Source organism: Chiloscyllium plagiosum, unplaced genomic scaffold (genome assembly GCF_037043375.1).
Source record: "Chiloscyllium plagiosum isolate Xiang-an unplaced genomic scaffold, Cpla_swu_hap1 HiC_scaffold_1, whole genome shotgun sequence".
Classification (NCBI taxonomy): Eukaryota; Metazoa; Chordata; class Chondrichthyes; order Orectolobiformes; family Hemiscylliidae; genus Chiloscyllium; species Chiloscyllium plagiosum.
In genome coordinates this window covers 171,868,982-171,891,619 of record NW_028270139.1, presented here as the reverse complement: position 1 = coordinate 171,891,619, position 22,638 = coordinate 171,868,982, and the positions used below count along the sequence as shown (strand labels likewise).

Sequence of the window (22,638 nt, the reverse complement as noted above, 5' to 3'; positions counted from 1 at the left end):
CCCTTGCTAGATGGCAGAGCAACACAAGGGTATCCTTCTCACATTGTTCCTTTGTTGGTGCCGCTATCAAGCAATCATCTACATGCTGCAAAAGCGCTGACCCCAGGGTTAGAACAAGAGTCTCCAGACTCCTGCGCAAAGCCTCATCATATATGGTGGGGGACTCGCAGTAACCTTGACAAAGTCGCATGAAGGTATATGATTTCCTTTTGAATGAAAAACGAACCAGAATTGACTATCTGGGTGCACCGGTACACTAAAGAAGGCATTTGCTAAATCCACAACAGAGAACCATTTCCTATCCGGTGGAATTTGAGCCAATATAGTATAGGGGTTAGAAACATTTGGGGCGTGCGGGACAACAGCGCTATTGACTGCCTGCAGGTCTTGAACAAACCTCCATTCCTCCGGTTCACCGGGAATGTTTGCCATTTTGACTGGAAAAATGGAGGTTCTCACCGCTGTGTTTTCACAGGGGATTATCACTCCAGCCTTTAGGAGGGATTCAAAGACTGGAGTAATTCCTTCTATGGCTTCAGGTTTTAATGGGTATTGAGCTCTGCAAGGATGGTATTCAGACTTTGGGGTTATCCTTGTGGACTCACAGCTCTATATGAGCCCCACATCATGTTTGCCCTTTGCCCACAACTCAGTAGGGACCATTTTCAATCTTGGGTCCGAGACTTCTATCTTAGGGAAATGCCAGGCTATCCCCCTAGGCTTCTCAGGGCTAGCGGGGGTTACCTGGACTGTCCTATCTGACTGAGTTAGCCAATTTAGTGTCTTTTTATATGTCCACATATCTGCATTGAACCAGATACCCACATCATCCCTGAAGACCCAACCTTTCGTTCTTTGTGCCTTTAGCACCCGTGGTCCCAAATCCTGCCACCTGTCACCGGATGCCTTCGCCAGTGACACATGAGGAGCGGACCCATCCACATCAAAAAGATAGGATCTGTTTGCTGTTCCAGATACCTTAGATAAGTTCACACTGACTGCACATCTGTGATCACTTCAATAAAATTCGCACAATAACAAGTGATCTGGTCTAACCAATCTCCTGAACCAATCCTTCTCATATGGTTTGTCAGGGCCGTCACGGTGTATGTGCGCTGTGCAGTGCAACATATCTCCAGCAAGAAAATCGGTGTGAATAGGATTAACATGGTTGCTTGCTTCTAGGGTGAGTGAATCGCTCACTGAACTTATCGCTCTCTGATTTAATCACCACTCAAAGACATACATCAGGGGTCGTGGGTCATATTTTACAGCCTGCACTGTAAAGTCAAGTTAGGTAAAGGGGCAGTACAAAGAGATCTGGGTGTTCTTGTACATCAGTCAATGAAAGCAAGTGCGCAAGTACAGCAAGCAGTGAAGAAAACTAATAACATGCTGGCCTTCATAACAAGAGGAATTGAGTATAGAAGCAAAGAGGTCCTTCTGCAGCTGTACAGGGCCCTGGTGAGACCGCACCTGGAATATTGTGTGCAGTTTTGGTCTCCAAATTTGAGGAAAGATATTCTGGCTATTGAGGGAGTGCAGCGTAGGTTCACGAGGTCAATTCCTGGAATGGCAGGACTATCTTACGCTGCAAGATTGGAGAGACTGGGCTTGTAAATGCTTGAGTTTCGAAGGCTGAGAGGAGATCTGATTGAGACGTACAAGATTATTAAAGGATTGGACACTCTGGAGGCAGGAAACATGTTTCCGCTGATGGGTGAGTCTCGAACCAGAGGACACAGTTTAAAAATAAGGGGTAGGCCACTTAGAACAGAGTTGAGGAGAAACTACTTCACCCAGAGAGTGGTGGGTGTATTTTTTAGATTAGATTAGATTACTTACAGTGTGGAAACAGGCCCTTCGGCCCAACAAGTCCACACCGACCCGCCGAAGCGTAACCCACCCATACCCCTACATTTACCCCTTTACCTAACACTACGGGCAATTTAGCATGGCCAATTCACCTGACTTGCACATCTTTGGACTGTGGGAGGAAACCGGAGCCCCCGGAGGAAACCCACGCAGACACGGGGAGAACGTGCAAACTCCACACAGTCAGTCGCCTGAGGCGGGAATTGAACCCGGGTCTCTGGCGCTGCGAGGCAGCAGTGCTAACCACTGTGCCACCGTGCCGCCCACTATGGAATGCTCTGTCCCAGAAGGCTGTGGAGGCCAGGTTTCTGGATACTTTCAAGAAAGAGTTGAATAGAGCTCTTAAGGATAGTGGAATCAAGAGTTATGGGGATAAGGCAGGAACAGGATACTGATTGAGGATGATCAGCCATGATCATGGTGCTGGCTTGAAGGGCAGAATGGCCTACTCCTGCACCTATTGTCTATTGGTAAATCTTTCCTTTGAATTACCTGCAAGCCCGGAGTACTGAGCAAGTCCAGCCCCAGTCTCCCTATGAGATCCCGACCCATCAGATTTAAAGGACAAAATTCCAATAACAAGAAGGAGAATTGGAATGTTTCCCTGTTAGTAGTTTTGCACAATAGGGGTGCGGAAAATCTCTCTCCCACCACAATTCCTGATGCACCCATTGTGTTCAGGAACCTTTCACTCATCTTTATTTGTGTCGATTGTGTAAACTAGCCTAATGTAAGGACTGAGTATGTTGCCCCTGTATCTACCAAAAAGGTAACTGATATACCTTCCACATATAATATAGAGGTGGGCATTGACTTATACATATCATTGTGACATTGGACATACGGTCCACACTTTGCGATCTCAGTGCTCAACATGGAGGTGTGACATGTCTCAGTGCCGTAAGGTTAGTAGAAGAGATTAGCATAAGCGAGTCTCCCTTGTCAAGCATAAAGAAAAGAGGCTTACCTGTACCTTGTGGGCTGCCCACCTCCACCTCAGCCTTCCCCTGTCAGTCCCCCTGTCACTCAGCCTCCAGGGCTGATTGGGACTGTCTGTGCAGGCACTGCCTCGCCCAGTGGGCCATTGCTCTGCAAACAAAGCACCCGCCAGATCTACTTCTGCCAGCACCTCTTCCTCGACCTCTTTTTCTGCAGCACCTTCCTCCAACAGTTGGGTGACCATCTTTTTGGCTATTTCATCCTTCATTCCATTGATGAAGCTTTTCCTCAGGTGTGCTTTTTACGGCGTGATTTCTGCTGCCATTATGTCTTCAGGTGGTCTCAGTCCACTATGGACATTATGGATTTCAGTGAGATGCGTAAGGTACTGGGACTGTCTCACCTTCCCGTTGTTTGCACATTGCTATTTTGGTCATGTCCATTTGCACTGGGAATGCCCCCTACAGGCGGTTGCCAGCGCTGCAACAAAAGCATTAACGTCTCCGTTCTCTTCTGCTTGCGGGTTGGCTACTCTGGCATGGACACTTATGGCTGGCCAGTTATACTTCTCTTAGCCTTCTTGCTATGATCTGTTGAGGGTACGAGATGCTACTGGTGATTCAGCAGACCCTGAGGCAGCTGCCGCTGACTTGGAACCTTCGCCAGGCGGCTCTCGTAGAGGGGCTGCAGGTCTCGAAGGGCAGTCATCAAGGTCAGGGTCTGAAACAGACTTAAGACACTGTACAGCTTTGTTTGGGTGTTTACCACGCACGTCTGCATGTGTGCTGGTGTTTGCACGTGTATTAGATTTATCGTTTACTTGAGATTTCCTTTCTCTGATATCAGCCTCAGCCTTGCACATATTATAAGCACTCCAATTCACAGGTTCTATTTTTCCCTTCCTTTTCTCCTTCTCTCTCTCCTCCAACCTCGACCTCAATATTTCCAGCTGTCTTTTACTAAAACTTCCTCCCTCCGGAAAACCACATTCCTTGATCCACAATTCTAACTGCTTCACAGACTCTGGGCCGTAATTATTGAGCATGTATTGTAGTTTTGATTGGCCATTCCAAGTCCTGTGTGGACTCTCCCTTTGTTTGCTCTTGCCAGAGCCCATTTTTAATGTAACTGGAAAAGTGTTCAGCTCTCTCTCTCTCTCTCGCTCGCTCGCTCTTGTGGTACCGTTACCTTTTCCCTTTGACTTGCTTTTACCGCCGGAGGTCCCCTTTCACATTGGGTGTGTCCGCCTCAATTCCTTGGTTTTCGTAAACCAAGAAACCATGTGCCCGGTACGTCTTAGGCGAGTCCAACTCAGCCAGTGGTGGTTCCAAGTCTAAAACCACCCCTAACCTTGCTGTCTCTTAAACACTCTTGAGAGGGCAAGCTCCTTCCCTTGGGGTTTTACTCTAATACCATGCGAGAGTTCACTGAAAAATTTCCTGCTGTATTTATTCTCTTAGAATGAGTCTCTATGCAGGATTACTTAACCCATGACTCTGACCCTGACCTTGTTTGATTCAAAACCCCGGCGCTGGGGCAATCCACAGATTCCCAGTCCTCTCACACAAAAGGGCCAATTCAGCCCTCGAGATGAAGTGAAAGACCTTCAAGGCGCTGGCACCTGCACCTTCTGGGAATCTTCAGAATCTTACCCAGCCGCGGAGTCCCAGACTGAGCCCCCAAGTTTACTGTCGTGGAAATTAAATCGACTTGACTCAATAATTAGCAAGAGCAAAGCAAGGATCTTTATTAAAAATCTTGCAAGGTTGACTCATTACACAAAGTCAGATGCCTTAATGCATCTGACACAGACGCCTGCCTTATAGCGTTCCGTATCACACACTCAAGGGCAGAGGCTGGGGAAACTCAAGTTGTTATCCTCTCATTCCCTGATCCTAGACATAACAGTTATTCAGCTTTCGCTGAGTTTGACTATCGCAAGGTCGAGTTGAATGCTTACAGAATTCAAACAGAGATAAGCTAACTGCAAACCTTCATCAATGCATCGTTTACAAAGCTCAGCACAGCATTGATTTAAACAAAGCATTCTCTTTAAATTTCACAGTAAATAGATAATTAATTTCACAGTAAATGGATAATTTTCCATTACATGGTCTTATGTAAAAGCAACAGGATTGTTCTGGTAGGTGATTTTAACATCCCTAATATTGACTGGGATTTGAGCTATTAGGAGAGGCTGAATAGGCTCGGAATGTTTTCCCTGGAGCATCAGAGGCTGAGGGGTGACCTTACAGAGGTTTATAAAATCATGAGGGGTATGGACAGGATAAATAGAGAAGTTCTTTTCCCGATTAAAGGTTTATGCCTGAATCGTTGCTTCTCCTGCTCCTCGGTTGCTGCCTGACCAGTTGCGCTTTTCCAGCTTTGCACTTTTTGACTCTGGCTCTTTAGCATCCGCAGTCCTCAGTATCTCCAAGGTCTTTTCCCCAGGGTAGAGGAGTCTGAAACTGGAGGGCACAGATTTAAAGTGAAGAATTAAAGGGACCTGAGGGATACCTTTTTCACACAAAGGGTGGTGTGTGTATGGAATGAGCTGCCAGAGGAAGTATAGAGTCATAGAGATGTACAGCATGGAAACAGACCCTTCGGTCCAACTTGTCCATGCCGACCAGATATCCCAACCTAATCATCTGCCAACACTTGGCCCAAAATCCCCCAAACCCTTCCTAGTCATGTACCCATCCAGATCCCTTTTAAATGTTGCCATTGTACCAGCCTCCACCACTTCCTCTGGCAGCTCACTCCATACACGTACCACCCTCTGTGTGAAAACGTTGCTCCTTAGGTCTGTTTTCCCTCTCACCGTAAACCTAGGCCCTCTAGTTCTGGACTCCCCGACCCCAGGGAAGAGACTTTGTCTATTTATCCTATTAATGCCCCTCATTATTTTGTAAACCTCTATAAGGTCAACCCTCAAACTCCGACGCTCCAGGGAACACAGCCCCAGCCTATTCAGCCTCTCCCTATTGCTCAAATCCTCCAACCCTGGCAACATCCTTGTAAATCTTTTCTGAACCCTTTCAAGTTTCACAACATCTTTCCAATAGGAAGGACACCAGAATTGCATGAAATATTCCAACAGTGGCCTAACCAATGTCCTGTACAGCTGCAACATGACCTCCAAACTTCTATACTCAATACTCTGACCAATAAAAGAAAGTATACCAAACGCCTTCTTCACTGTCGTATCTACCTGTGATTCCACTTTCAAGGAGCTATGAACCTGCATTCCAAGGTCTCTTTGTTCAGCAACACTCCCTAGGACCTTACCATTAAGTGTATAAATCCTGCTAAGATTTGCTTTCCCAAAATGCAGCACCTCACATTTATCTAAATTAAACTCCATCTACCTCTTCTCAGCCCATCGGCCCATCTGGTCCAGTTCCTGTTGTAATCTGAGGTAACCTTCTTCACTGTCCACTACACCTCCAATTTTGGTGCCATCTGCAAACTTACTAACTGTACCTCTTATGCTCACATCCAAATCATTTATGTAAATGATGAAATGTAGAGGATCCAGCACCGATCCTTGTGGCACTCCACTGGTCACAGGCCTCCAATCTGAAAAACAACCCTCCACCACCACCCTCTGTCTTCTACCTTTGAGCCAGTTCTGTATCCAAGTGGCTAGTTCTCCCTATATTCCATGAAATCTAACCTGAGGCTGGTACAATTACAACATTTAAAAGGCATCTGGATGAGTACATGAATAGGAAGGATTTGGAGGGATATGGGCCAATTTCTGGCAAATGGAACTTGGTCAGTTTGGGATGTTTGGTTAGCATGTTGGACTGATGGGTCTGTTTCCGCGCTTTGTGACTCTCTGACTAAGGCAGCAAAGAACTTATACAAGACAAATCCAATGGCACCAATTTGAGAAATTAGAAGATCTAAATTATTTACATCTGCCTTACAGGAATGTATTTTGTGGAAAACTCCAGTGTGCAGGTGGGAGTACACAGCCAATCGAAAACAGAGAGGTGACGACCTTTACCACTTCTTTGGTTGTCTACGGTGTGAAGTATAACTGCAGAGGGATAGTTTCTGATGAAGGTACTGTCGGCACACAAGTTCAACATGGAACGAAGTGTGGCAACAACAAGGTGAGACAGTCCCTGTTAACACTCTTTGATAATTGGCAGACGGACCCTCTCCCCTCTCATGGAGTCCCTTCAGTCCCAGGGTTGAGTCTGTGTTCTGATACCATCGTCAAAGCCATATCCTTTCACTGTTATGTCTCCATCATTCAAAGTCTGTCCTCCTGAAAGACCTGTCCACTCTGCTCTTCACTGTCTCTAACTTTCCCCGTCACATATTTTGTGTGTTTTTGCCATTCCACAAGTCTAACCAAGCTGGGAGAAAATGAGGACTGCAGATGCTGGAGATCAGAGTCAAAAAAGTATGGTGCTGGCAAATGCACAGCTGGGTCAGGCAGCATCTGGGAGCAGGAGAGTCATTCCTGATGAACAGATTACGCTTGAAACATCGACTCTCCAACTCCTCGGATGCTGCCTGACTGGCTGTGCTTTTCCAGCACCACACTTTTTGACTCTGACCAAGCTGGCCAAACTGCCATTCCAACATGAATTTCACAAAAACAAACAATTACAGATCTATTTGGCTGAACATGGGTATCTATAATGCTGGGGACTACTGGAGGAGGCTGGGATGGATCATCCACTGGCATTTCTGACTGAAGATTGCTATGACATCTTCAGCCTTATCTTTTGCACTGATGTGTTGGGCTCCTCAATCTTTGAGGATGGGCATATTTGTGGAACCTCCTCCTCCATTGAGTTGTTTAACTGTCCACCATCATTCACGACTGGATGTGGCAGGACTGTAGTCCTTAGATCTGATCTGTAGTTTGTGGGATCGTTTAGCTCTGACTGCCACTTGCTGCTTATGTTGTTTGGCATGTGAGTAGTCTTGTTTGGTGGCTTCACCAGGTTGGCACATCATTATTAGCTATGCCTGATGCTGCTCCAGGCATGCCCTCCTGCACTCTCCATTGAACCAGGGTTGATGCCCTGGCTTGATGGTAATGGTTGAGTGAGGGATATTCCAGACCATGAGGTTACAGATTGTGTTGGAGTATAGTTCTGCTGCTGTTGATGGCCCACAGCACCCAATTGATGCCCAGTCTTGAGTTGCTAGATCAGTTTGAAGTCTGTTCCTTTTAGCACAGTCATAGTGTCACATAACATTTTGGAGGGTATTCTCAATGTGAAGGTGGGACTTCATCTCCACAAGGACTGTCCGGTGGTCACTCTTACCAATACTGTCATGGAGAGATATTTCTACAGCTGGCAGATTGGTTAGGATGAGGTCAGTGTGTTTTTCCCTCTTGTTGGTTCCCTCACCACCTGCCACTGACCCAGTCTAACAGCTCTGTCCTTTAGGACCTGATCAGTAAAGCAGAACTCCCCCACCAGAGTACATTCTGTGCCCTTGGCAATCTCAGTGCTTCCTCCAAATTTTGTTCAACATGAAGGAGTACTGATTCAGCAGCCGAGAGAGGATGGTATGTGGTAATCAGCAGAAGGTTTCTATGCCAATGTTTAACCTGAAGCCATGAGACTTTGATTTGATTTAATTTGATTTATTGTAGTCACCTGTACCTAAGTACAGTGCAAAACTTTGTTTGCCTTCAGTACAGACAGATCATACCAACCAACGACATACAGGTCAGAGGGTGCTGGGGCACAGTGAGCTGTACAGGTTACGCTGCACAGGAGGTGAAGGGGATCCAAGATGGCGGCGACCCAGCAAGTCTGAGTCTATGGTGCTCCTCCCAAGACTTGGACAAAGTGGGCCACCCACCCCCACCACACTCACCAAATCATTTAAAATTGCTGTTTAATTTAATTAGTTACTTAGTATTAAATTTAAACAATCTAATCTTTAGTAAAAATGACCAAAGGGAAGGGAACCCACAGCTCTCAGCAAGCAGGAACCCCTCCCCCACCCTCTCCAGCTGCAGCAGAGGCGTCCGCAGCCGCCCCGGGGGATTTACCTACAGTGGCGAGCCTTGTAGAAATCATCTCTAAACTGGATGCAAAGATCGACGCTTTTATTGAAGAATCCCGAAGTCGATGGGACTCACTCTCGGCCGCACTGCAAAAGCACGACTGAGACATTAAAGAAATTGAGCTCCAAGTCAGAGGGGCGGAGCTAAAGGCCGCGACCTACGAAACTACAGCGCAATCGGCCGTGGATCAGGTCTGGACTCTCGAACAGCGAGTCCGGACCTTAGAGAATCATTGATGACCTCGATAATTGAGGTCGTCGAAAAAATATTCGTTTGCTGGGCCTTCCCGAACGGGAAGAGGAAGGCCAGCTTACAGCGTTTCTCGAGCAGTGGCTGCCACAGCTTTAAAATCTGGAGGCTGGATCAGGCCAGGTAAGGGTAGAATAGGCCTACCGGGTCGCAATACGCGGGCCCGGCTCGAACCAGCAACCCCGCCCGGTCCTGTTCCGGCTGCATGATGTGGGAGCTGTATGATGTGGGAGCTGGCTGATCCCATTGTGAACGGCAGTGACCACATCTGCAGCAAGTGTTGGTTGCTGGAAGAACTCCGGATCAGAGTTGATGATCTGGAATCTGAGCTTCAAACACTGTGGCACATCCGGGAGGGGGAGAGTTACCTGGATGCTTTGTTTCAGGAGGCAGTCACACCTGGGAGATTAAGTAATTCACATTCAGCTAGTGATCAGACACAAAAGAGTGTGACTGTAAGTGAGGCAGGTAAGGGGAACCGGAGTTCAGGAGTGGAGGAGCCTCAGCCCTTGACCTTGTCCAACAGGTACGAGATTCTTGCTCCCTGTTCGGATGAGGAAAAGGGCTCTGGACAGGATGAGCCAACTGACCAAGGCACCATGGTGCAGAAGGCCATTCAAGAGGGGGGAGCTAATAGACAAGTAGCGGTTATAGGGGATTCTACAATTAGGGGGACAGATAGAATCCTTTGCAAGCCGGATCGGGAGTCTCGCATGGTGTGTTGCCTGCCCGGTGCCAGGGTGCGAGACATCTCCGACCGTCTTGAAAGGATATTGGAGCGGGAGGGGGAGGATCCAGTTGTTGTCGTCCACGTTGGTACCAACAACATAGGCAAGACTAGGGTGGAGGACCTGTTTGGGCATTACGAAGCACTAGGCAGGAAATTGAAGCACAGGTCCTCAAGGGTCATAATCTCCGGATTACTGCCCGAGCCACGTGCCAATTGGCATAGGGACAAGAAAATTAGGCAAGTAAACACGTGGCTAAGGGATTGGTCTGGGAAAGAGGGATTCCACTTCATGGGGCATTGGCATCAGTTTTGGAACAGGGGGGATCTGTACCGTTGGGACGGTCTCCACCTGAACCGATCAGGTACCAATGTTCTAGCGAAGAGGATAAATAGGGTGGTCAGTAGGACTTTAAACTTCTGAGTTGGGGGGGAAGGGAAAGTGAAAGCGACAGGGAGTATGGAGGTAAATGGCAAGATAAGCAGCAGGATAGCATGTTTCCAGGCGGATTTAAAATTGAGGCAGACTGAGAATGCAGTAAAAAGCAAGGATAACTTAGGACATATGACTTCCAACATCTCTAATGATAAGGAAGTTAGCATTAAGGAACTTTACCTGAATGCTTGTAGCATTCATAACAAAGCCGATGAACTAATGGCACAGATAATAGTGAATGATTATGATGTAGTAGGCATCACAGAGACTTGGTAAAAACAATGACTGCAGATGCTGGAAACCAGATTCTGGATCAGTGGTGCTGGAAGAGCACAGCAATTCAGGCAGCATCCGAGGACAGGCAGCACCACTGATCCAGAATCACAGAGACTTGGTTACAGGGGGGTCAGGACTGGCAGTTAAACCTCCATGGTTTTTCAACTTATCGAAAAGACAGAGAGGTGGGCAGAGGGGGTGGGGTTGCCTTGTTAGTTAAGAACCAAATTAAATCTATGGTATTGAATGACATAGCGTCGGATGATGTGGAGTCTGTGTGGGTGGAATTGAGGAACCACAAAGGCAAAAAAAACATAATTGGAGTTGTGTATAGACCTCCTAACAGTGGTCAGGACCAGGGACGCAACATGTACCGGGAAATAGAGAAGGCATGTCAGAAAGGCAAGGTTACATTGATCATGGGAGACTTCAATATGCAGGTGGACTGGGTAAATAATGTTGCTAGTGGATCTAAAGAAAGGGAATTCATGGAATGCTTACAGGATGGCTTTTTGGAACAGCTTGTCATGGAGCCCACAAGAGACCAGGCTATTCTGGACCTAGTGCTTTGCAATGAACCAGACTCTATAAAAGATCTTAAAGTAAGGGAACCCTTAGGAAGTAGCGACCATAATATGATAGAGTTCAGTCTGGAGTTTGAAAGGGAGAAGGCAAAATCGGATGTAATGGTGTCACAGTTGAATAAAGGTAATTATGAGGGCATGAGAGAGGAACTGACTAAAATAGACTGGAAGCAGAGGCTAACCGGGAAGACAGTAGAGCAAAAATGGCAGGAGTTTGTAGGTATAATTGAGGACACTGTACAGAGGTTCATTCCCAAGAAAAGAAAGATTAACCGGGGAGGGATTAGACAACCTTGGCTGACAAAGGAAGTCAGGAAATGTATTAAAGAAAAAGAGAGATCCTATAAAATGGCTAAGAACAGTGGGAAATCAGAAGATTGGGAAGGATACAAAAGCAAACAGAGGATAACAAAGAGTGTAATAAGAAATGAGAGGATCAAATATGAAGGTAGGCTAGCCAGTAATATTAGAAATAATAGTAAAAGTTTCTTTCAGTACATAAGAAACAAACGACAGGCAAAAGTAGACATTGGGCCACTTCAAACTGATGCAGGAAGCCTAGTGATGGGAGATAAGGAAATAGCAGGAGAACTTAACAAGTACTTTGCGTCAGTATTCACAGTGGAAGACATGAGTAATATCCCAAAAATTAAAGGGTGTCACGGGGTGTCTAACAGAAGGCAGAGAGTTGGGATAAAAGGTTCTTTTTCAGAATGGCAGCCGGTGACGAGCGGTGTCCCGCAGGGTTCGGTGCTGGGGCCACAGCTGTTCGCATTACATATTAATGATTTGGATGAGGGAACCGGGGGCATTCTAGCGAAGTTTGCCGATGATACGAAGTTAGGTGGACAGGCAGGTAGTACTGAGGAAGTGTGGAGGCTACAGAAGGATCTAGACAGGTTGGGAGAGTGGTCCAGGAAATGGCTGATGGAATTTAACGTGAGCAAGTGCGAGGTCTTGCACTTTGGCAAAAAGAATAAAAGCATAGACTACTTTCTAAATGGTGATAAAATTAATAAAGCCAAAGCACAAAGGGATCTGGGAGTGCTAGTCGAGGATTCTCTAAAGGTAAACATGCAGGTTGAGTCCGTGATTAAGAAAGCGAATGCAATGTTGTCTCTTATCTCAAGAGGGTTGGATTATAAAAGCAGAGATGTACTACTAAGACTTTATAAAGCTCTGGTTAGGCCCCATTTGGAGTACTGTGTCCAGTTTTGGTCCCCACACCTCAGGAAGGACATACTGGCACTGGAACGTGTCCAGCGGAGATTCACACGGATGATCACTGGAATGACAGGTCTAACATATGAGGAACGGCTGAGGATACTGGGATTGTATTCGTTGGAGTTTAGAAGATTGAGGGGAGACTTAATAGAGACGTACAAAATAATACATGGCTTGGAAAAGGTGGATGCTAGGAAATTGTTTCAGTTAGACGAGGAGACTAGGACCCGTGGACACAGCCTTAGAATTAGAGGGGGTCATTTCAGAACAGAAATGCGGAGACATTTCTTCAGCCAGAGAGTGGTGGGCCTGTGGAATTCATTGCCACGGAGTGCAGTGGAAGCCGGGACGCTAAATGTCTTCAAGGCCGAGATTGATAGATTCTTGTTGTCTAGAGGAATTAAGGGCTACGGGGAGAACGCTGGTAAGTGGAGCTGAAATGCGCATCAGCCATGATTGAATGGCGGAGTGGACTCGATGGGCCGAATGGCCTTACTTCCACTCCTATGTCTTATGGTCTTATGGCTGCAGAGCTATAGGGAGAGGCAGATACTCCTAGAAGCCTCAGAAATCTTGGAAAAGATTCCCAAGCCATGATCTATAAAGGATCCAAGATCATGTTATTTCAGGACTTTTCCCCAGCTCTGGTCCGAAAGAGGAAGGCATTCGATGAGGCGAAGAAGTGTTTAAGGGACTTAAGTATTCAGTACTTCTTACGCTACCCAGCGACGTTACGCTTTAACAATGAAGGATCCGTGTATAACTTCGGATCGCCGGAAAAGGCTAAGGAATTTTTGGACTCTCTTAGATAAATTGTAATAGATAATGGATGTTGGTTTGCCTTCCCCCCCACTCCGGTTTATTTCCCCCCCTTTTTCTTTTTTCTTACCTTACTGTTTAATATTATCTTGGGGGGTGGGGAGAGGGATTTATTTATTTGTTCTCTATTTAACGATTTTCTCACCCCCTTGGTTTTTTTTATTATTCTATGTATGTATGTGTGTATGTATATATGTGTGTATACATATATATGTATGTGTATGTATGTATATATATATATATATATATATATATATAAAAGCCGGGGGATTTAGTTAATGTTGGTGGGGGGAGGTGGTTATCTTATTCTATTTTATCTCTGTCTCTAGGAGCGGGGTTGTTTTCCCTTGTTATTTTGTATTATTATATTTAATTATTATTTGTTGAGGTTGTAATTTTATAGTTATATATGTTTATACATGGTACTAACATTACCAAATATATCCAGGTGTTGGTGTGGGTGGGAGGGGTTGGAGGTAGAGTGCTCACTGTTAACTCGAGCTTTGTATTATACCTGAATTCTCCTCATCCTATTGAGGAGCGCCTGGGTCAAGGGTGGGGCATTGGTTGGGAGAGGATACGATGGACCTTTGGAAAGGAAGTGACACCCCCTGGGAACAAGGGGGAGAATCTCCACTTAAATACGTTTTATATATTTTTTATTATTTAAAAATAGGTTTTTATTATACTGTTGTGAGTGTATTAGAGAGCCTTTATTTTTCTGAATTTTATGTGCTTTGTGCTCGGGATGTTCTGGATAGGGTTTCCCCTCCCGAGGGGTCTCGGATTTGCCTGGACGATTATGGTTGATCAGTCGGTTAAGTGGTGCACCTGGAATGTCAAGGGGAGTAATTCGCCAGTCAAAAGGAAGAAAATATTATCAAATCTCAAGAAAGAAAGAGTTGATATAGCTCTCCTACAGGAGACACACACCTGTTGGATAAAGAACACTTGAAATTACGACAGGGTGGATTTGATCAGGCCTTTTTTTCTTCTTTTAGCTCAAAAAGTAGGGGAGTTGTTATTCTTATTCGGAAGAATTTCCCTTTCAAAATCCTAAATCAGATAAAAGACGAATCTGGACGATACATTCTGATTAAAGCCCTTATAAATGGAGAGGAATATGGGATTTTAAATTTGTACTGCCCCCCGCACACCCCTTTAAATTTATAACGGAAGCCTTCTCAAAATTGATGGCTCTTGGTGCCCGTCATATAATTATAGGGGGAGACTTTAATTGTATTATGGATCCGGAAATAGATAGGATTCCCAAGAGTACTGCAGGGGTATCTCCCAGATCTAGACAATTGGTGGATCTGAACAAAGAATTAAGATTAGTAGATGTATAGAGATGTCTTCATCCACAGGGCAGAGATTTTTCTTTTTACTCCAATCCACATAAATGTCATACCAGAATTGATATGTTTTTTGCACCCTCAATTTTTTTAAATTCCATATCATCCTGTAAAATAGGTAGTATAGCAATTTCCGATCACGCTGCTATATATATGGAAATCAAGGTGAGGAACAACGGGACATCCCCTCGGCATTGGCGTATGGACCCCTTCCTAATGAAAGATAGTAAATTTGTAAAGTACTTCTCTCAAGAATTTCAAACTTTTTTAGAAATTAATTTAGGTATGGCTAGCAACCCATCAATGATGTGGGAGACCATCAAAGCTTACACGCGAGGTTTGATCATCTCCTACTCAGCGACCCAGAAAAAATTAAAGGGAGAACAACAGCGTCTGCTCGAAGCTCGCTTAAAAGCAGCTGAAATAGCATACACTGATAGACCTTCTATCATCAAATTGCAAAGGATTACAGCCCTGAGGACAGTTCTAAACACTACTCTTACCCAAACGGCTAAGAGGGAAATATTTGCAAAACAAAGGTTATATGAATTTGGCGACAAACCGGGTAGATAATTAGCATTTCTTGCAAAGAAAAAAAAGGCCCCTCAAACTATCACGTCTATCAAGGAAAGTATGGGTATTTTGACTCATGATCATAAAAGGATTAATGCAATCTTTAGAAAATTTTATTTTGATTTATATAAATCGCAGGATTGTGAAGACAGGACTAGGAGGATGCAATCATTTTTTAAAAATCTGACCTTTCCGGGCTTAACTCCGGAACAGGTATCTGTCCTAAATGTTCCCCTAACAGTCCAAGAAATACTTGACGCAAACAGGCAACTTCAGAGTGGTAAGGCACCTGGCCCAGATGGTTTTCAAGCTGAATTCTATAAAGAATTTACAGAAATATTGGCTGGTCCCCTTATGGACATGTATAACTATGCATATAGTCAGGGCTGTCTCCCGCCTTTGCTGAAAGAGGCAAATATCTCTCTTATCCTTAAAAAAGGAAAGGATCCAGAAGATTGTGCGTCATACAGACCAATATCCTTGCTAAATGTAGATTTTAAAATCCTTTATAAAATGTTAGCATTGAGACTAGAAAGGATACTGCCACATATCATAAAGGAGGATCAGACGGGGTTTATTAAGGGCCGTAGATCATCCAGTAATATTAGAAGGGTTTTGAATATGATTCAAGCCTGCCATCAGGGAAAGATACCAGGAGTAGTAGTTTCATTAGACGCGAAAAGGCATTCGATAGGGTTGAATGGTCATATTTGTTTTACACATTGGAAAGGTTTGGCGTTGACAAGGTGTTTACCAAATGAGTCTCAACATTGTACAGTGATCCCAAAGCAGTTGTGGTTACCAATGGATTAGGTTCGGATAGCTTCAGTGTGGGTAGGGGCTGCCGTCAGGGATGTCCTCTCTCGCCATTGTTATTTACGCTAATAATTGAACCACTAGCAGAAGCTATACGGGCTGATCCTAATATAACGGCCCCGAGGATTGGTACAGGTAAACATAAAATTACCCTGTATGCTGATGATATTCTTCTATTCCTCAGTAATCCTCTGATGTCCGTACCTCGCTTAATCCAAGTTATTAATGCATTTAGCGCATTCTCAGGCTATAAAATTAATTTCTCAAAATCGGAGGCTATGCCAATGGGTGGCCTTGCTATGATACCCCACTTAGTGGACGGATCCCATTTTCCCTTTCATTGGTCCCTGGACGGTTTCTTATATTTAGACATTTTTATTACCCCAGTATTTGGTCAGTTATACAAGGCTAACTTTGTGCATTTACTGGAGAGGATAAGGCAAGACCTCCAGCGATGGGGAGACCTTCCAATTTCCTGGCTGGGTAGAATAGCCTATACCCTATGAGAATGCTTCCGGTGATGCTGTCGAGGCTGGCACTACGTAAGTTATATGGCTGGTTGGGTTCCTTTATTTAGAATCATAGACGGCCCCTCATTAAGCTGAAGAAGCTACAGCTGCCACAGGCAAGGAGAGGATTGGACTTCCCAGATTTTAGGAAATATCAGTTAAGTTCCCTATTAAGTTACATAGCTGATTGGGTCTTGTCTGATCCACAATCAATCTGGCTGGACATCGAAGCTTCTCAAGTAAAATGCCCACTTATTAACCTTTTATTTTCAGACAAGAGGAAAATCATTACGGATCACTGTAAAAACCCTATAATACTAAACACAATTAAAGCTTGGAATATAATGCGGCAAAATGAGGGCAACTCACATAAAAGATCCCTCTATGCGCCGATAATGGGAGCATGGGGATTCCAACGGGGTTTACAGACGCCACTTTTAAACTCTGGAGATCCAGGGGTTTCTCATGTCTAGGGGACCTATTTAAAGATGGGGTCCTGATGTCTTTTGAACAGCTGCGCCAGAAATTCGGATTACCTAATGGAGACCTCTATCGATATTTCCAAATTCGAGATTATATACAGAAGAAGACTATGTTATTAGATAGTCTTTATAAATCGGATAGAGAATGTAGAGTACTATGACCAATGGGGGTATCCTCCATAGTAATATTTATCATTTACTATATGATGAAGTATCAGGAGATATGGACAATCTGCTTAAAACATGGGATCAGGAATTGGGACTAGAAATCTCTATAGAAACGTGGAATGACATTTGGGAAAACGCCAGAAGAATCACCATCTGTAACAGAACTCAGGCTATCCAGCTGAAGATACTTCATTGGGCCCATATAGCACCGGATCGATTGGCAAAATTTAAGGCAGGAGCATCTCCAATGTGTCCCAAATGTAAAATAGAGGTGGGCACTCTTGTACATTGCCTATGCACCTGTCATAAGATCCGTAGATACTGGACTAAAGTAGCAAGTACCCTGACAGAAATTTTAGGAATGGAAATTAAAGTGGACTCTCCTTTTGGGCTTTTCGAACTCTCCCTCCCTGGACATGTACGGAAAGAGACTATTTTCTATTCTCTCTTTCTGTGCAATGAAAAATATTTTGGTATACTGGGTGGCTGAGGGCCCCCCTGGACTTTCAAATTGGCACAGATTAATTATGGAATGTATTCCTCTTGACTTCCTTACAAATATGGTGCACCGAAAGACCGAATTATTTTATAAAATATGGCAGCCTTTCTTGAATTATATGAATACAGATATTTCGGCTATCCTAACAAGGGCTTTTATTTAATTGAGATTACGAACCTGGCTGGTCCGGGGCCCCTTGGGAGAGGAATCCCGCACGAATACGGGTTTTGTTACATTTGATGTTAACACATTCTGAGCATGTATCTCACTACCCAATTTCTGTGTTATCCGTTGGGTTTTTTTCTTTCTCTTATTTGAATAATGTAAGAGACTTAAATATACTCTGGTTAGTTGTAGATTAGATTAGTAGTTAGTTGATTTTTTTTTTCTCTCGGTATGTTTCTTTTGTTAAATTTTGGTTATTAGATATTTAAGATTTAATTGTATATCAATGTTTGTACTTGAGAGTTTTGTTTATTTTTGTAAACTTGTAAAAATGTTAAATTTATAATAAAAATATCTATTAAAAAAACATTACTTGAAGTTAGAGTGTCCATTCATCAGTCTAATAAAAGCAGGGAAGAAGCTGTTCTTGAACCTGTTGGTGTGCGTGTGTTTTCAAACTTCCGTATCTTCTGCCTGACAGAAGAGGCTGTGGGGTTCATTAGCAGGGTGGGAGGGCTCTTTGATGATTTTGGCAGCCTTTCTGTGGCAGCAAGCTGTACAAATGGAGTCCATGAATGGGAGGTTCCCTTCTGTGATGTTCTGTCGTTCCTCACAGCAGTTGCCTTACCAGGCTGTGATGCACCTGGACAGTATGCTTTCTGTGGTATAAGTTGGTGAGGAACCTTATGGACATGCCAAATTTCCTGAGCTGCCTGAGGAAGAAGAGGCATTGTTGTACCTTCTTGACCATCGCATCGACAGGGGAAGTCCAAGACAGGTTGTCAGTTATTGTCACACCTGGGAACTTAACACTCCCTCCTCTCAACCTCTATTGATATAGATTGGGGGCGGGGGGGGGGGGGGTAGAGGGGGGTGTTTGCCTCCTTTCTTCCTGATGTTCTTTAGTTTTCCACACATGGGGTCCGGAGCCAATGTTGAGGACTCCCAGAGCAACTCCCTCCCAAATGTATTCCACTGTGCCACCACCTCTGCTGGGTCTGTCCTGCCGGTGGGACAGGATTTATCCAGGGATGGTGCTGATGACATCTGGAATATTGTAAGATATGAGTATGACTATGGCAGGTTGTTGCTTGACTAGTCTGTGAGACAGCTCTGCCAGTTTTGGCACTAGCCCCATAATGTTAGTGAGGAGGACCCTGCAAAGTTGACAGGGCTGTTTCTGTTGTTGTCTTTTCCTGTGCCTAGGTCAATACCAGGTGATCTGTCCAATTTCATTTCTTTGTTGAGACTTTGAAGTAATTGGTACAACTGAATGGTTTTCTAGGCCATTTCAGAGGGCAACTGAGAGTCAATCATTTTGCTGTGGGTCTGGAGTCACAGGGAGGTCACACCAGATAAGGATGGCCAATTCCCTTCCCTGAAGGACATTAGTGAACCAGATTACCTATTCCCATAATAGGTAGTCATTTCATGATCATCAGTAGATTCTTAACTGAATTCAAATTCTACCATCTGCCAGGTCCCCAGGATATTGTCTGAATTTTTGAATGAATTGTCTAGCGATAATGCCACTCGGCCATTGCCTTCCTTCAATATTCAAGATGAGCTCAGTAGATTTTTGAAACCTAAAGAAATCAGCTGATACAAAGTGGGTTGGTGCAGTAAAGTGGAGTTGAGTTGGATGCAGAGCTCTGATGTTTTGGGATATGCAAGAGCCCAGAGGAACCCTTTGACCATTTCTTGCTTCTCGTTTTCATGGTTATGAGCTTGACTGGGTTTTAGTGTTCGACAATGCAGATGGCTCATTTTTGAAACTTTATCACATTGACACTGCGTTGACAACCATTGTTTATTTTCTATTTAACAGCTGTGTCATAATGCACAATGTAAGGATGTGGCTGTCTTTAAAGTAAAGGAATGTGACAACGCCTGCAATAAAAAAGGGGTATGAAGTTAATTTCTCTTATTCCTTGTTAGACTGATTAATGTTTTGGGGGTTGATTGGGATAACTGCATCAACTGCATTGATATGATTCGTTTAATGGAGTAAATATCCTAAGGCACTTCACAAGAGTGCTATCAATACAATTTGGACCACAGTGCCTGAAAGGAAAAAGAGAAAGAATGATTGAGTGGCAGTGAATCCAGACCTCAAGGCCTCGGACAATTGCAAAAATGCCAATACTGGTGAACCAATGAAAATTACAGATAATACAAGACCAGAATTAGTGTTTTAATGATGTCTCAGAGAATTTGAGCTGGAAAAGAACATAATGATACAGGAGAGGTGAGGCCAAGGATAGATGTGAAGACAAAGATTGAAATTTAATATCAACATTTCCTTCAATTGGAGCCAACAAGCAGAGGGTAATCTACACAAACAAAATGTTTTTAGAGATAGAACAGGAACAGTGTTTTGGATTATCTCAAGTTTCCAGAGGGTAGATTGTGCAGGATGAGATGGGAGTGAATTGGCAGAATTGCGTGTCGTGGTCAGGATGGTCTGGATGAAGTTTGTAGCAGCAAAGGTGGGCAAGGGTAGAGATCGGCAGAGTTACAGAATGGATCTAGTGATGGTGTCTATATGAGGGTAATAGTATATCTCAGGGGAAAACATAACAAATTTGTGAATTGACAGGTGAAGTCTCAGATAGCTGTTCAGGAGAGGATGGAGTGGCAACTGAAGAATAGACTTGCAATTTTTCCATTATATACCTGAAGGAAATGTTTGCTCAACCAGTCTTGGATATCAGATTGAAATCTGATCATTCTGAAGGTAACTGGACAGATTACTTGGGTAGTTCAGAAGACATACAAGACAGTTGCCTTTATAAGTCATGACACAGATTTAAAGTGCATGTTGCGACTGTACAGGACTTTGGTTTGGCCCCAGGTGGAACACTGTCCCCACACTATAGGAAGGATGGGATTGTACTGGAGGGGATGCAGAGGAGATTCACCAGGATGGTGCCTGGGATGGAGCATTTCAGCATTGAAGGGAGGCTGGATAAGCTCGGGGTGATTCCTTTGGAGCAGAGAAGTTTGAGAAGGGTCCTGATAAAAGGTCTAAGATTATCAGGGACATGAACAGTTTGGATAGGAAGCAGCTGTTCCCCTTAGTCACAGGATCAATGACAAGGGGGGCATCATTTTAAAATAAAAGACAGGAGATTAAGAAGGATTTGAGGAAAAAAAACATTTCACCCAGAGGTTGGTGGGGTCTGGAAGGGCGGTGAGGTGGGAAACCTCAACTTTAAAAAAGGATTTGGCTGAACACTAGAAATGTCATAACATTGAAGGCTTTGGGCCAAATGTTGAAACGTGGGGCTAGTGTGGACAGGACAGCATGGACATAATGGGCCAAAGGACGCCTTACATGATGTTTGACTCGGACACCATTATTTAGTTTTTACATCCAGATTATATTGAAATCAAATTTCACTAGCGACCATAAACACTAGAACATTGGGTAAGATTTCGGAATTATTGTTCAGTGAAATTACCTCTGCCACCACCTGAATATTTATTGCAGAATCTGCTGTCAGTGAGTTCCATATTCCCACAACCCTCTGGGTGATGAAGATTCTCCTTAAATCTCCTCTGAACCTTCTGTCCCTTACATTAAATCTACACATTCTGCACATTGATCCCTGCATCAAGGAGAAACATCTCTTCCTATCAACCTATCAATCCCCCTCATCATTTTGTACATCTCCATCACATCCTCTCGGTTTCCTCTCCTCTGCGGAAAGCAACCCCAGTCTGTCCAATCTCTCTTCATCACTGAAGTTCTCCAGACCAGGCAACATCCTGGTAAATCTCCACTGTAACCTCTCGAGTTTTATCATATACCTCCTTGAGCAAAAGGAAACAGTTATTGTTGAAGGGAGTTTCTCAAAATGGAGAAAGGTGACCAGGGGTGTTCCACAGGGATCAGTGCTGGGGCCACTGTTGTTTGTGATATACATTGATCTGGAAGAGGGTATTGTTGGTCTGATCAGTAAGTTTGCAGGTGACATGAAGACTGGTGGAGTAGCAGAAAGCATAAGGGACTGTCAAAGAATACAGGAGGATATAGATAGACTGGAGAGTTGGGCAGAGAAGTGGCAGATGGAGTTCAATCCAGGCAAATGAGAGGTGATGCATTTTGGGAAGTCTAATTCTAGAGCGAATTATACATTGAACGGAAGAGCCTTGGGAAAAGTTGATGAGCAGTGAGATCTGGGAGTTCAGGTCCATTGTACCCTGAAGGTTGCTGCACAGGTGGTTAGAGTGGTCAAGAGTTGGCATATGGTATGCTTGCCTTCATCGGGTGGGGTATGGAGTATAAGAACTGGGAGGTCATGTTAAAATTGTACAAGACATTGGTTCGGCCGCATTTAGAATACTGTGTACAGTTCTGGTCGCCACATTACCAAAAGGATGTGGATGCTTTGGAGAGGGTGCAGAGAAGGTTTATGAGGATGTTGCCTGGTATGGAAGGTGCTAGCTATAAAGAGAGGCCGAGTAGGTTAGAATTGCTTTTTCCCCCAGGGTGAGGGATTCAATAATGAGAGATTCCGTTTTCAAGGTGAGAGGTGAAATGTTTAAGGGGGATATACGTGGCAAGTATTTTACATAGAGGGTGGTAGGTGCCTGGAACACATTGCCAGCAGAGGTAGTAGAGGCAGGCACAGTAGATTCATTTAAAATGCGTCTGGACATTTGCACGAGGAGGTGGGGAGCAGAGGGATACAGATGCTTAGGAATTTGGTGATAAGTTTAGACAGTGGATTTGGATCTACTGGTCTGTTCCTGGGCTGTAAATTTTGTTTTTTTTCCACTTTGTTTCTATAAATGTGGATTCTGGAACTGCAAACTATATATTTCGACTGTGGCCAAACCGAAGTTTTATACAGTTCCAATATCATCTTCCTGCATGTAAACTCC

General features: G+C 44.3%; 1 protein-coding gene across 1 annotated transcript in view; it reads left to right on the top strand.

Annotated features, from left to right (window-relative positions):
- The window catches only part of LOC122546170 (disintegrin and metalloproteinase domain-containing protein 12-like), a 467,862-nt gene that overhangs the window by 399,736 nt on the left and 45,488 nt on the right, over positions 1-22,638 (top strand). The window contains exons 16-17 of the mRNA XM_087986005.1: positions 6,752-6,938; positions 19,577-19,654. Coding sequence (XP_087842131.1) covers positions 6,752-6,938; positions 19,577-19,654 — 265 coding nt within the window. The remainder of the gene's footprint in view (positions 1-6,751; positions 6,939-19,576; positions 19,655-22,638) is intronic.